Source organism: Mobula hypostoma, chromosome 20 (assembly GCF_963921235.1).
Source record: "Mobula hypostoma chromosome 20, sMobHyp1.1, whole genome shotgun sequence".
Taxonomy (NCBI): Eukaryota; Metazoa; Chordata; class Chondrichthyes; order Myliobatiformes; family Myliobatidae; genus Mobula; species Mobula hypostoma.
In genome coordinates this window covers 36,550,207-36,566,026 of record NC_086116.1, presented here as the reverse complement: position 1 = coordinate 36,566,026, position 15,820 = coordinate 36,550,207, and the positions used below count along the sequence as shown (strand labels likewise).

The window sequence follows — 15,820 nt, the reverse complement described above, 5'->3', positions numbered from 1 at the left end:
ATGATATGCCTTGGTTATACTTAGTACAAATTCAGTTGCTACAACAAATAATTCTACAACAATGATTCGAGTGTGTCTTACTAACAAAGAAAATGTGCAGAGATTTCTCCAAAAGCTCCCACCTTGATCCCATATCCACTCAGCTGCTGCCTGCCAGAATCACCATCGTACTTTCCACAGGTGCCCCTAAAATCCTGTTTGCTTTCCTTGGTCACTGAGCTCATTTCAGTAACACTGAGAACTTGGTGCATTTTACATGAATATTCAACGGGGATAGTTGTCTGAGTCAGTCCAGACAAACAGTTTGAACGGTTACCACCTAGCACTCTCTTCCTGAGCTGACAGGCTGCTGACCTTGGATCAGGTTGGGAGTTTTTGGAGAACTTTGGCATTCAAGATGAGGTAGTAAACTGGATTAGACATTGGCTTCACAGAAGAAGCCAGAGAATGATTGTAGGAGGTTGCCTCTCTGACTGGGGGCCTGTGACGAGTGGTTTGCCGCAGGGGTCAGTCCTGGGTTGGTTGTTGTTTGCCATCTATGTCAAGGATTTGGATGATAATGTGCTAAACTAGATCAGCAATTTTGCAGATGACACAAAGATTGTCGGGGTAGTGGACAGTGAAGAAGACAATCAGAGCCTGCAGTGTGATCTTGTCCAGCTGGTGAAATGGGCTGAAAAATGGCAGATGGAATTTAATGCAGACAGGTGAGAAGTGCTGCATTTTAGGACCAACCATGGTGCATCTTACAGAGTGAACGGCAGGCCACTGAGAAGTGTGGTATAACAGAGGAATCTGGTCCTGGAAAACGTTGTCTCATCTTTATTATGTTCTGTACCAGCAGTTATGGTTGAAATGACAATAAAAAGTGACGTGACTTGACTTGACTTGATAATTCATTGAAAGTGGTGTCACAGGTAGATAGGGTCATAAGGAAAGCTTTTGGCACATTGGCCTTCACAGATCAATGCATTGAATGTTGGAGTTGGGATGTTATTTTGAAATTATATAAGATATTGGTAAGGCCTAATTTGGAGTATTGTGCGCAATTCTGGTCAGTTACCTGAATGAAAGATATCAATAAAATTGAAAGAGTCCAGAGGAAATTTACAACGATGTTGCTGAGACTTGAGGGAAAGGTTGAGTAAGTCAGGACTTTATTCTGTGGAATGCTTTACTTTATACTTTATACTTTATTGTCGCCAAACACTTGATACTAGAACGTACAATCATCACAGTGATATTTGATTCTGCGCTTCCTGCTCCCTGGATTACAAATCGCTAGTAAATATTAAAAATTTAAATTATAAATCATAAATAGAAAATAGAAAAATGGAAAGTAGTGCAAAAAAACCGAGAGGCAGGTCCGGATATTTGGAGGGTACGGCCCAGATCCGGGTCAGGATCCGTTCAGCAGTCTTATCACAGTTGGAAAGAAGCTGTTCCCAAATCTGGCTGTACGAGTCTTCAAGCTCCTGAGCCTTCTCCCGGAGGGAAGAGGGACGAAAAGTGTGTTGGCTGGGTGGGTCGTGAGTGGAAATTTGATGGAGTTATACAAAGTTACGAGGGGTATAGATAGGGTAAATGCAAGCAGGCTTTTTCCACTGAGGTTAGGTGAAACTACAACTAGAGGTCATGGGTTAAGAGAACATGAGGGGTAACCTCTTCACTCAGAAGGTGACAGGAGTGTCAAACAAGCTGCCAGGGCAAGTGATGGACACCGGGTCAATTTCAATAGTTAAAAGAAATTTGGGTAGGTACATGGATGGGAGGGGCATGGAGGGCTATGGTCTGGGTAGAGGTTGATGGGACTAGGCAGGTTAGTGGTTCAGCATGGGCTAGATGGGCCAAAGGGCCTGTTTCTCTGCTGTAGTGTTCTATGATCAATGACTCTAAGTTCTCTTTGTTAGACAGAGATTCATAGAGTAGGGAGAAAAGCCCCTTGTTGCAATGTATCCACACCAAACAGGGCATGAAATTCATTTCCCTATGGTTGTCTCATACTTCTCTGAACTTTTCCAATCCAGGTACTTATCTAAGTGTCTTTTAAACATTGTGCAAACCACTTCCTCTGGCAGCTTGCTCCACCATCTGAATGAAGATGTTCCACCTCACATTTCAGTTAAGCATCTACCTCTCACTTTAAATTTGTACCCAGTGTTCAAAGTTCAAAGTAAATTTATTACCAAAGTACATATCTATCACCATATACAACCCTGAGATTCATTTTCTTGCGGGCATACACAGTAAATCTAAGAAACACAATAGAATCACAGAAAGATCGTACCCAACAGGATGGGCAAACAACTAATGTGTAAACATCTACAAACTGTGCAGATACAAAAAGATAAAAAATAGTAATACATAAATAAACAATAAATATTGAGAACATAAGATGAAGAGACCTTGAGATTGAGTCCATAGGTTGTGGGAACGTTTCAGTGATGGGGCAAGTGAAGTTGAGTGAAGTTATCCCCTCTGGTTCAAGAGCCTGATGGTTGTGGGGTAATAATTGTGCCTGAACCTGGTGGTGTGAGTCCTGAGGCTCCTGTACCTCCATGATGGCAGCAGCGAGAAGACAGCATCCCCTACTCTGGAAACAAATTGAAACTAGCAACCCTATTTATACCCCTATTAACTTTATAAACCTATAAGGTAACCACTCCTTTATCCATGGAAAACAGTCGTAGCCTATCTAGCCTTTGCTTATCACTCAAGTCCTTCAGTGAAAGTTGCATCCATAGCCCTCTTTAGTTTAAATCAAGATGCATAACTTGATTAAATGGAGAGAGTTTGGACCACATGAGGTGCCTATAACGTTGCCATGGAAACACTAACCCATGGAGCATGCACCCTTCTGCCATAACACATCCGTAATATAATGGGATATAATGTTCATACGCTTCAGCCAATGTCTATCCATCAGTCAAGTGGAACAGAGGAGAACATGACCTTGATTCCTGGGTGCAAAACCATTGCAAGTACACAGAATAAAATCAATTATCCTTGCTAAACTGGTTCGAGCTTCTCTATAACTGTTCTGATGGGGAGATGTGTCCCCAGCAAGGTCGATATCCATTCCTCACTCCTAACTGAGTGTAAGTTCTGTCCAACATCACAAAAAATCATGCAGCTTCCTGATACTGCTGTTTGAAGTTTGTATCCTCAGACCCTGTTCAAGATTAGTATCACATTTTAATTATAGATAACACAGGGGTTATAATTTTAAGGAGATTGGGGGAAAGTATAGGAGGGATGTCAGAGATGGCTGGTATTTTTTTACACAGAGTGTGTTGGGTGTGTGGAATGCCTTGCCGGGGTGGTGGTAGATACACATACTGTACGTTAGGGACACTGAAGAAACTCTTGGATATGCACACGGATGATACAAAAATGGAGAGCTATTGGGAGGGAAGAGTTAGATTGATCTCAGAGTAGGTTAAATGTCAGCACAACATCATGGACCAAAGGGCCTGAACTGTGCAGTGCTGTTCTCTATTCATAGCATTAAAAAAAACCATACTATCGATTGCCTTTTGAGACATAGTGAAGCTGGAGGTGTGTCGTGTTTGGGATAAGTTACATCACATCCTCTTGTTTACTCGCAAGTCATTACTTCAAAGAATCACAATACTACAAGTGAAAAGTTTATGCAAATTCTTAATCAGCTGATGCCACATCATGTGACATAATATCCTTAAACAGGTCACTGAGCTCATCAGTGAGTTGCTGTCTGAAATGAAATGAAATTATACTAGTTAGTCTGTTACAAAGCTCATGAGTGATATTATATAATTACTTAATTGAACTGAGATCATGAAGTTAGAGTACTACAGTATGGAAACAGACCCTTCAGCCCATCTAGTCCATGCCAAACTCTTATTCTGTTGAGTCCCAGTGACCTGCACCCAGCACTTATCCCTCCATACTCCATCCATCCATTCACCTATCCTAATTTTTCTTAAATTTTGAAATCAAAATTTACCTTGCATCCACACTTCTGCTGGCAACCCATTTCACACTCTCAACACCCTCTGAGTGAAGAAATTCTGCCTCATGTTCCCCTTAAAGTTTTCACCTTTCACTCTTAACCCATGACTTCTAGTTGTAGTCTCACCCAATTCACTGGAAAAAGCCTGCTTGTGTTTACTCTATCTATACCCCTCAGAACTTTGTATACCTCTATAAGATCTCTAGCTATCTGTGATGTTACTTTCAATAAATTATGGATCTGTAGTAAACTATAATCATTTATCAAATGTGTCAATTATCATCAGTGACAATCTGAAAAAGGGCAGCAGCTGATCAAAGGGTAGGTCCTGAGCCAGTTCAGATGTACAGAGCACAGGTACCATGGTCTCCTGGGCCAGTTCAGATGTGCTCAGCATGGGTGCCTGTGGTCTCCAGGGCACACAGTTTATCTGTGATGGTGCAGCATCACTCACACAGCAGAAAAACAAACCCTATGGCCCACCATATCCATGCCAGCCAAGATGCCCACCTAAGCTCATCCTGTTTGCCAGGTGTGACCTTCATCTCCATGTGGCAGGCAATCAAGTGTGGTTACAATAGTAAGTTGAAACCACAGAAGAGACTGAAAAAAAATAATGCAGCTGGTGGAAATCTGAGATAAACACGGATCATCATCAGGACTGGAAAGGAAGGGGTTAGAGGTCAGACTAAGAAGATGGGGGGAGGGAGTACAGGATGGCAAATGGTAAGTGAGACCAGGAAAGGGGAAAGGTTGGTGGAAGATGTCAGATGATAAGTGAGATCAGGAGAAGGGGAAGTTGGGTGAGTGAGGAGGGGTGATGAAAAGTGAGACCAGGAGAGGGGAAAGTTGGGTGAGTGGGGAGGGGTGATGATAAGTGAGACGAGGAGAAAGGGAGTTTGGGTGGGTGGGGAGGGGTGATGATGAGTGAGACCAGGAGAGAGGGAATTTAGGTGAGTGGGGAGGGATGATGATGAGTGGTACTAGGAGAGGGGGAAGGTGGATAGATGGGGAGGGGTGATAAGTGGTACCAGGAGAAGGGGAAGGTGGGTGAGTGGGAGGGATGAAGTAAGAAGCTGAAAGATGATAGGTAGAATAGTGAATGATTCCATTTACTAATCATTCATCAAAACTGAAAAAAAACACAAATCAAACAACACACACAAAAAAATGCTGGTGAACGCAGCAGGCCAGCTAGCATCTCTAGGAAAAAGTACAGTCGACATTTCGGGCCGGGACCCTTCATCAGGACTAACTGCAGGAAGAGTTAGTAAGAGATTTGAAAGTGGGAGGGAGAGGGGAAGATCCGAAATGATAGGAGAAGACAGGAGGGGGAGGGATGGAGCCAGGAGCTGGGGAAGGGAGAGGATCATGGCACGGGAAGCCTGAGGAGAGAGAGAAGGGGGGAGGGAACCCGGGGGGTGGAGAGCAGGCAAAGAGTTATAGTGAGAGGGACAGAGGGAGAAAAAAGAGAGAGAGAAAAAAGGAGCGGGAAATAAAAAATATATAAAAATATATATTTATTAAATAAATAAATAAGGGATGGGGTGTGAAGGGGAGGAGGGGCATTAACAGAAGTTAAGAGAAGTCAATATTCATGCCATCAGGTTGGAGGCTACCCAGACAAAATATAAGGTGTTGTTCCTCCAACCTGAGTGTGGCTTCATCTTTACAGTAGAGGAGGCCGTGGATAGACATATCAGAAAGGGATTGGGATGTGGAATTAAAATGTGTGGCCACTGGGAGATCCTGCTTTCTCTGGCGGACAGAGAGTAGGTGTTCAGCAAAACGGTCTCCCAGTCTGCGTCAGGTCGGCCACATCGGGAGCACCGGACGCAGTATATCACCCCAGCCGACTCACAGGTGAAATGTTGCCTCACCTGGAAGGACTGTTTGGGGCCCTGAATGGTGGTAAGGGAGGAAGTGTAAGAGCATGTGTAGCACTTGTTCCGTTTACACGGATAAGTGCCGGGAGGGAGATCGGTGGGAAGGGATGGGGGGAACGAATGGACAAGGGAGTCGTGTAGAGAGCGATCCCTGCAGAAAGCAGAAAGGGGGGGGGGGAAGATGTGCTTGGTGGTGGGATCCCGTTGGAGGTGGCGGAAGTTACGGAGAATTATATGTTGGACCCAGAGGCTGGTTTGGTGGTAGGTTAGGACAAGGGGAGCCCTATTCCTAGTGAGGTGGCAGGAGGATGGAGTGAGAGCAGACATGCGTGAAATGGAAGAGATGCATTTGAGAGCAGAGTTGATGGTGGAGGAAGGGAAGCCTCTTTCTTTAAAAAAGGAGGATATCCCCCTCGTCCTGGAATGAAAAGCCTCATCCTCAGAGCAGATGCGGCGGAGACAGAGGAATTGTGAGAAGGGGATGACATTTTTGCAAGAGACAGGGTGAGAAAAGGAATAGTCCAGGTAGCTGTGAGAGTCCGTAGGCTTATAGCAGACATCAGTAGATGAGCTGTCTCCAGAGATAGAGACAGAAAGATCTAGAAAGGGGAGGGAGGTATCGGAAATGGACCAGGTAAACTTGAGGGCAGGGTGAAAGTTGGAGGCAAAGTTAATGAAGTCAACGAGCTCAGCATGCGTGCAGGAAGCAGCACCAATGCAGTCAAACACCTCAAACAAATCAAACACCTTAGGTGGTAGAGAAGTGAGCAGAGAGGACATTGGGAATGTCTCTGATAGGATGGAGCTGAGGGGGAACGGAGGACCACGGGTGGTGGTGGTGGTGCAGCAGGCAGTGGGGTTGAAGGTTTGCCAATCTAAGCTGATTTGTGCAGAGAAGGCGGAGGAAAAGAGAGATGAGTGAAAATAAAGTTGGGAGAAAGAAAATGAAAAGAAAAGGGTAAACTGTGCAGAAACCAACCTATGGAAATGCTGGAAATCTGAGAACAAAATGCTGTCCTGATCAGGGAGCAGGTAGATTTAGCTTTTCATCGGTACTGGCCAGTTTTGATGGAAACTGAGAGGCATGCTTTCAGAAATCACTGTCACATTTCAAGGATTAAGGAGCAACTTTATTCGCCATATATATTTACATGCATTAGCAATTTGCTGCAGTGTGATGGTCAAGGTGAGACATGCAACAGAAAACAAGAACAATCAACAATTATAAAGAGTAAAGTGTTATATAAAAACAAAGTTAGAGGTTAAAGTAAGGAAATGGAATAAAATGTGTTTAAATGCATAAATAGCAGCATGTATTCACAATGCAATCAGCATTATAGAAAGTGGATTAAAGTGTTTACAGTGCAGTGACTGAGGTAAGACATAGTGCTGAACTAGAACCCAGGGGCTGTAGCATGATGGCTTCTCTGCAGCAATCACTGCAGTTACTCACCTCCACTGGCGAAGGCCAGTGAGTGTGCACTGACTTTTATCTGGGCCACACAGAGTGTGAGGAAGCTTCTCCTGTCATCATTCCAAACCTCAACACGAAGAGGTATGTGCTTCAGACAACATGCCCCTCTTTTACTGGCTAGACTGCCCACCCCCCGAGCTTGGCAAGGCCCAGCTTTTGACCTGAGCCACTGCTCAGCCCAGCGCGCTGTTGCCAAACGTTGAACGTCCAATTCCCCATGCCTATTTATTGCGCACCTCTTGCCTCAGAACGTCCAAACTCCAAATCACCAACGCCTTTACAAGGACATTGCCGGGACTGGACAACCTGAGTTATAAGGAAAGGTTGAATAGGTTAGGATTTTAGCCCCTGGAGTAATTGAGAAGATTTGATGGATGGGATGGGGGCATAGATAGGGTTAATTCAAGCTGGCTTTTTCCATTGAGGTTGGGTGAACCTAGGATTAGATTTCATAGGTTAAGGGTAAAAGGTGAAATATTTAAGGGGAGCCTGAGGGGAAACTTCTCCTCTCAGTGGGTGGTGTGAGTCTAGAATGAGCTGCAGCTTGAAGTGGCAGGTGTGGGTTTCATTTCAATATTTCAGATAATTTTGGGTGAATATATGATGGGAGGGTAATGGAGGCCTACTGTCCCAGTGCCGGTGAATGGGATTTAGCCGAATAGCTATTTAGCACAGACTAGATGGGCTGAAAGACGTGTTTCTGTGCTGTGGTGCTCTATGGCTCTATGTGAGCAGTGCTACTGCAAGCACAATCCCACCTTCATGAGCAAACTACTGCACCCAACAGAAACGTGGTGTAACACCGGACAATGCCAGGATACACATCAGATCAGGCAGGATCTGTGGAGAGAGAAGCAGCTGACTGTTCTGGTCAATGATCTGGCTCTGCCTCCACACACGTTGCCCTGGCTGCAGAGATTTCCTCACCTTCCCTGGCACTAACAGTTCATGAACCTCAACAACAATCTCCTTACCATGACATCTTTCCCAGCCCATTTGCACTCATCTCTCCGTGCAGGTGTTGGAGGCCAGACGATCTGAAAAAGTCAACCAGAAAACAGGAACAATTAGCTTTCTTTATATAGCATTATCAAATAGTATTAAATATCTAGAGTCATAGAGTCATAGAGAAGTACAGCACAGAAACAGGCCCTTCGGCCCATCTGGTCCATGCCAAAACATTTAAGCTGCTTACCCCCAACAACCTGCACCTGGATCATAGCCTTCCATATCCCTACAATCCATGTATCTATCTAAACTTCTCTTAAACATTGAAATTGAGCTCACAGGGACCACTTTCCACTTCTTTCCAGCTCATTCCACACTCTCACGACCCTCTAAGTGAAGAATTCTCCTCAAGTTCCCCTTAAATTTATCATCTTTCACCCTTAAGCCATGACCCCTGGTTGTAGACCCACCCAACCTCAGTGGAAAAAGCTTGCTTGCATTTACCCCTTGCATTAATGCCAGAGGGCGTCCACTTCAGGCGAGGGGGAGTAATATCGAAGGAGATGTATGGGGCAGGGTTTTTACACAGAGGGTGGTGGGTGTCAAGAATGAGCTGCTTGAGGTGGTGATGGAGGCAGATATAATAGAGGCTCTTAGACAGGAAGGAAGAGGGAAAGATATTGAGTAGGTAGAATGGATCAACTGGCCATTTGATTACTTATTTAATTTGTCTGGCACAACATTGTGGACTGAAGGGCCTGTCCCCTGAGCTGAACTGTTCTCTCAAAATACTTAATATGTTGATTTCCCCAAAACTAATGTCAATGAGAATGAAAAAGTTTCGGAACTTTCCCAGGAAATCTGTGAGTGGAGCAAGAAGTGAGGGGTCATTAGGTTGTGGAATCAGTTAAGTGTTAGGTTGAGTGAAATTATCTCATGGGGTTCAAGAGCCTGATGGTTCAGGGGTAATGGTCAAGTAATACAGTCTGCCAGTGTTATTCAGTCTCTTCCCCGTCTCCAGATCTCATTAATTATACTTCAAAACTTCCCTGCTTTAGAAATACTAAGTTTGTCAGTTAAAAATGTATGACAGCCAGTTGATCAGTATACCACCTTCATACCTCATAATATAGTAACTATGAATCATTGTCTTACCATATTTTGTTAACTTCATGATATTCGAGGTATGACTGTCCTTCACAGAGTGTTCTTCATAGTACGATCAAACAATCTCTAGACCTCACAATCTACCCTGTTATGACTTTGCACCTTATTATCACCTGCACTTTCTCTGCATTTGTTGCACTTTATTATGCATTCTGTTATTGTTTTACCTTGCTCTGCCTCAATGCACTGTGTAGTGATTTGATCTGTATGAACAGTATGCAAGACAGGCTTTCCACTGTACACAGAGCAATAATATTCCAATTCCAGCTCCGTTTCTGTAACTCAAGGAGCCCATCAGGAACATATATGGCATTCTGTCAACTCTAATCCTGAATTTAGTTACTCCACTGTTGCTGGTCACTGTGTCCCCAGGTCCAAAACTTCCTCTAGAAATCTCTCTGTCTGACTTTCCTTCTCTAAGCTGCTCCTTGGAACTTTCTTCGAGCTCTTCCACCAGCTCCTGAAGTAGTTCAGCATCAAATTAGTTTGACAACACTCGCGTGAAGTACCTTCAGATGCTTTGGTATGTTAAAAGTGCTTCAGTCCTGTCGCTAACATAAAGCATAGGAGCTGAATTCGGCAATTCAGCTTATTGAATCTGCATCGTCATTCAATCATGGCTGATTTATTATCCCTCTCAACACCGTTCTTTGTCTTCTCCCCATTACTGTTGATGTCCTGACTAATCAAGAGCCTATTCAGCTTCTGCTTGAAATATACCCAATGACCTGGCCTCCATTGCCATCTGTGGCAAAGAATTCCGTAGATCGCCATCTTCTGGCTACAGATATTCCTCCTCATCTCTAAAGTGTAGTTCTTCTATTCTGAGGCTGTGCCTTCCGGTTCTAGACATTCCCACTACTGGAAACATCTTTTCCACATCCACTCTATCTAGGTCTTTCTGTATTTGGTAGGTTTCAATGAGATCCACCATCATTTTTCTAAATTCCAGCGAGTGCAGTCCCAGAGCCATCAAATGCTCCTCAAATCTTATTCTTTAGATTTATTATTCTAGTTTGGCTTTTATTGATAGTCGTAAGGAATAATTAACACCATAAACTGTGAGGGACTTTAATGCTAATTAAATAATGCTGTTCAAAAATGCCAGGAGACACCTTGCAACAAGTTGAATCATTAATGTGTTACACTTCATACTCTTACGTCTTTAAACCATGATAAGTGCTTCTTAAAATGACTTTAATTGCTGCCAAATTTGATCTCAAAACATTAGTTTTACCATTATCACCTCAGCAAACTGAACAAACAAATGCAAAGTTTGCATTTTTAATGTGGAAATTATCATTTTCAGGCTTTTCACATCACGACCGAATTTACTCAGACACTCCATGATTTATTCACGGACAATCAATCTCCATAATATATTAATGTCAGCGTTAAAGGCACAGTTTCTTTGAGATGTCAGCACCACCTGTGTAGGCTAACCTTTCCCTCTCTACATGCCTCGCCTCCTGCACTGACACACACACACATACAGGCCCTCCTGTATATCCAGCTTCCTGGTGATGGCTGATAAGGGATTCCCTGTGGAGACACCAGCTTCCCGCAGGGACTCTGGAAACTCTGCTGCTCTGGGATCGACCTGAAGCTGGAGCAGGTTCTGCATTCTTGTCTGACAGGGAGAAGCAAGTTCCAATCAATTACATCATTTTGAATCAATTGAATGGACTAAAACATATTTAAATGCCTGCCAGGGTTTTTAAGTGAGCCAATTAACGTCAGAACAGTACGCCACAGTACAGGCTCTTCGGCCCACAATGTTGTGCTGACCTATATAAACCAACTCCATGATCAATCTCACCCTTCCCTCTCACATAGGCCTCCGTTTTTCTTTCATCCATGTGCCTAGGCTCATATAGGTCCATAATGTACCATTGTCGAAGGGTCAAAGAGCCTGTACTGTGCTGTAGTGATCTTTGTTCTATGTATTAGTTTTTACCACTTCCCCCCACCCCCAGCAGCATGTTCCAGGTGTCCCCATTCTCTGTGTAGAAAGCCTACCTCTGATATCCTCCCTATAATTAAAAATACCTCCAATCGCTTAAAATTATGCCCCCTCGTATTATTTCCACCCTGGCAAAATGCCTCTGAGTGCCCACTCAACCTATTCTTCTTATCATCCTGTACACTCCTCATTCTCCTTCACTCCAAAGAGAAAAGGCATAACTCGCCCATCATATCTTCATCATAAGGCATGTCCCCTGACACAATGTGAAATGGGAACGGGCAGGAAAGTGACTCCAGGGTCAAATAGATGTTGAAGGACAGAATGGACAACACCTGCTCCATTTTCCTGTGTCCTTTTTCTGTAAGCAATGCTAGAAATATTCACAATTCTCAAGCTGTTGGATCAGGCTGGGGTGTGGCTTAGCCAGCTCCCAAAATGGTATGAGGGGTTCAGCTCAGGCCCAACCCCTTCATACCAGGGACAGTCAGAAGGCTTGCACTGTCTAGGCATTATTAGCCAATTTAATGTCATTGTCTGTCAGGAAGTCGTTCCTGCAAGGCGTGCTCCTGGGATTGGGATACAGCCTATAAAGGGTGTGTGAGTAAGTCAGGCTCAGCAAACCCTAGGCCCGAGATTTCATGAACACTCTTGACATAGTAAATCAGTATAAAAGCTAGAGGTGTATATGAGTCGTGGAGAATCACAGCACAGAAGCCTGTAGAGTCATAAACAATCATAGAGTATATAGGATGTAGTCATATTGAGTTGTATAGTCATATAGCATGGATAAAGACCCCTTTGGCCCTTCACAATCATGCTATCCAAGATGTTCACCTAACCTAGTTCTATATCCCTCTAAACCTTTCCTGTCCAAGTATCTGTTCGATGATACTATTGTGCCAGCCTCAACCAGTTCCTCTGACAACTTGATCCAGATACTCACCAATCTCTGGGTGAAGAAGTTGCCCCTCAAGTCCCTTATAAATCTTTCCCCTTTCATCCCCTGTTATCATGGCCAGTATATGTTAACTGGAATACTTTTTCTAATCCATTCACTGAGATCACCGGAGATAAACTACATGGCTCATTGAGAACAAACTCCAAAATGCAACATACAGATAATTCTCAGTGTTTATTTTGAATTGGTTGGGTAGTCAGGAATGTAAAGTTATCACTGCCGATGGTTGAGTGATTGAGATCAGTTAAGAGGTTTTGGATTGTGCTAAGTGCGGCTCATTTTTCTGTGGAGCTTACAGGTCTGCGTGTGGGCTGTTTTCCACTCAGTCCAAGGAACTACTGCGGGTTTCGGGTTATATCAATTCATCCAGGGAGAGCAATGGGAATTGGAAGTTTCTTAAATTAAGCAGAAAGTATTGCAAATAATCGACCATTCAGGGTGCATTTTTGGAGGACGAGACAGAGTTAACACTGAGAATGTTGGCACCTTTAATCAGAACCAGTGTCTGCTCTCAGAGGGGATGGACAAGTGCAGGAACATTGGAAACTACCAGCTGGTCAGAGAAAGTCTCATGCTGGCTGTAGGGTAAAATGAATGCAGGGACTCCTACATTAAAGGTCTGTATTGGAGACGTGGGCCACTGTGTTGGAGACATGGAACACTGTGTCGGAGACTGGGATATTCTTCTGAAGACACAAGTTCAAATTCCACTCCAGAAAATAATTAGTCATAGAGCCAGGGAATACTACAGCACAGAAACAGGCCTTTTGGCCCATCTAGTCCATGCCAAATTATTATTTTGCCTAGTCCCATTGACCTCCACAACGCACCCGTGTTTGTACTTATGCAAATTTTCTTAAATGTTGAAATTGAACCCCCATTCACCATTTCTGCTGGCAGCTCGTTTCACATTCTTACCACCCCCTGAGTGAAGAAGTTCTCCCTTAGGTTCCTCTTAATCATTTCTCTTTTCACCATTAGTCTATTAAATCAATCTGGAACTTAAAATACCCAATGGATGTTGATAGGAAGGTATCTGGGTTGTACATTGAGAGAAAGTTTTCCATCTCTTTACTTTCTGGGCTCTGTAACTCCTGTCCCTCAGATTGGTGGGATAGCCACTATTCGATTAAGGCACAAAATTGTTATTTTTTTGTTGTATTTTCTTGTAGTTTAACTTTTCTATTTCTGTATTTTTATATAATCACCTATTAACACATAATAGTTCAGTGAATATTTCAGTAACTGTAAAATTGTTGCTTTTGCATTTTTTTAGAAGCCTCTTGGGCTTTCTGCAGCAGATGCAAATTGACTCTGGTTATTTCATAAGTTAATTGTTATCACTGGGTTGATGTTATCATTCCAGTCAGTCCTAGATTTTGTATGAGATGACTATAACTTCTTTTTCTCGCTCCTTTCCTTTGTTGTTTGTTCTTGTAACATTTAACAAAACGCCTGAAAGCACCAATGTTTACAGTATGCTTCATTCTTGACTTCCAAAGAATCTCTGGATCAATATCACCAGATCCAACACCAAACTCTGAGACGGTATGACCCAGTGAATGGCTCAGCTTGAGGAGGGACAACAACTTTTGTGCTGTGCCAGCTGCGTCCACATCCTGTCAATGAACAAGATGTGGCAGAGCAGATCCCAAGGTCAAGTTGCCTAACATATACAGTCCCAGTCACATGCTCCACTGCACCAGAGTTACAGGTCCTAAGGCCACGATGTTGTGCCAACCTTTTAAACTATTCTAAGATCAATCTAACCCTTCTCCCCTCCACAGCCCTCCATTTTTCTATCATCCACGTGTTTATCTAATGCCCAGAATGTACCTCCCTCAATTACAACCCCTGCCTGGCAGGGCGATCCATGCATCCACCAGTCTCTCTGTCGAGACCCTACCTCTAATATCACCCCTATTCTTCCCTCTAATTATTTTAAAATTATGCCCCCTTGTATTAGCCATTTCTACGCTGAGAAAAAAAGGGTGCTGGCTGTCCACTCTATACTTGTTATCATCCTGTCCATTTCTATCCAATCACATCTCATTCTCCTTCACTCCAAAGAGAAAATCCCTAGCTCACTCACTCTATCTTAAATTCTGAACTCTATTCAGAATTCTTTAATTGTTAAAAATTATATTTAGATTTACTCAATTAGTTCAGTTCAGGCTGATACCACATGCAGAGATGGAATCGTTCCAGTGATGTCTTAGAGTTAAGAAGGCATTATGCTATAATGGCAGAATATTACAGGATTATGTTATGTGGAAGGTACACCCTTCTTGAAGAACATAACCTGTATTAATAGTAAATTGGGTATAAATTGCACCAATTAAAATATTATCCATCACAAACTTCAAAATATTAACTGGACTGCATCAGACAGGAGTAATTGGTTCTTTTGAGAAAGGAGGCTGAGGCTGAGCTGTCTGCTTCCAGCATCAGTCTACTTGTGTAAGTGTGGCATTGGTATTCCAAGTTCTCAGAGGACTCTCACAACCCCAGTTCTCGGTGTGTCTTCATGGTGAAATTACAGTATTGTCCTTGATGGGAAGACTTGTAGAGCATAGAGCACTATGGCACAGAATCATGCTCTTCAGCCCATCTACTCTGTGCTGACCTGGTCTTCTGCCTCATCCCATCTACTTGCACCCTCCTATCCTTCTCATTCATGTCCCTATCCAAACTTCTCTTAAATGTTCCAATTGAATCCACTTCTACCACTTCCACAAGCAGCTTGTTCCACACTTCCACACCCTCTGAGTGAAGAAGCTCTCCTTCATGTTCCCCTTAAAGATTTCACTTTTTACCCTAAACCTATTACCTTTGGATCTAGTCCCACCCAACCTGAGGGGAGCCTTTGTGGAATCTCCCTTGGATCTGCTATTCAGGAGAATTAGAAGGTGATAAGGTAACATTGATATGTTTACGTGGTCATTCAATACTTGGAGCTGTGTGTTACAGGAGAGACGCCTGTCTGACAGGGTAAAGGCACTCAGAGAGCAACCGATACAGCCACTGAAGACAACTGGAAGGGCAATTCTCTGGGTTCATTGCGTAGCCATACACTTTGGTAAAAGGAATAAAGGTGTAGACTATTTTCTAAACAGTCTTGTGCAGGTTGAGTCAGTGGTAAGGACATCAAATGCAATGTTAGCATTCATTTTGAGAGGACTAGAATATAAGAGCAAGGATGTGATGCAGAAGTTTTATATGGCATTGGTGAGGCTTCACTTGGAGTATTCTGAGTAGTTTTGGGCTGCTTATCTGAGAAAGGATGTACTGACATTGGAGAGGGTCTAGAGTAGGTTCACTGATTCCAGGAGTAACCGAGTTAACATATGAGGAGTGTCTGATGACTTGGGGCCTGTACTCAATGGAGTTCAGAAGAATGAGGGAGGAATCTCATTGAAACTTATTGAAT

The 15,820-nt window shown here is 43.3% G+C and overlaps 1 protein-coding gene across 4 annotated transcripts in view; it reads right to left on the bottom strand.

Annotated features, from left to right (window-relative positions):
• LOC134359438 (semaphorin-3A-like) overlaps positions 1–15,820 on the bottom strand; it is a 224,415-nt gene that overhangs the window by 101,055 nt on the left and 107,540 nt on the right. For all 4 annotated transcript variants that reach the window (XM_063072677.1, XM_063072678.1, XM_063072675.1 and 1 more), the window contains exon 4: positions 8,326–8,388. In XM_063072677.1, the coding sequence (XP_062928747.1) occupies positions 8,326–8,388 (63 nt within the window). The remainder of the gene's footprint in view (positions 1–8,325; positions 8,389–15,820) is intronic.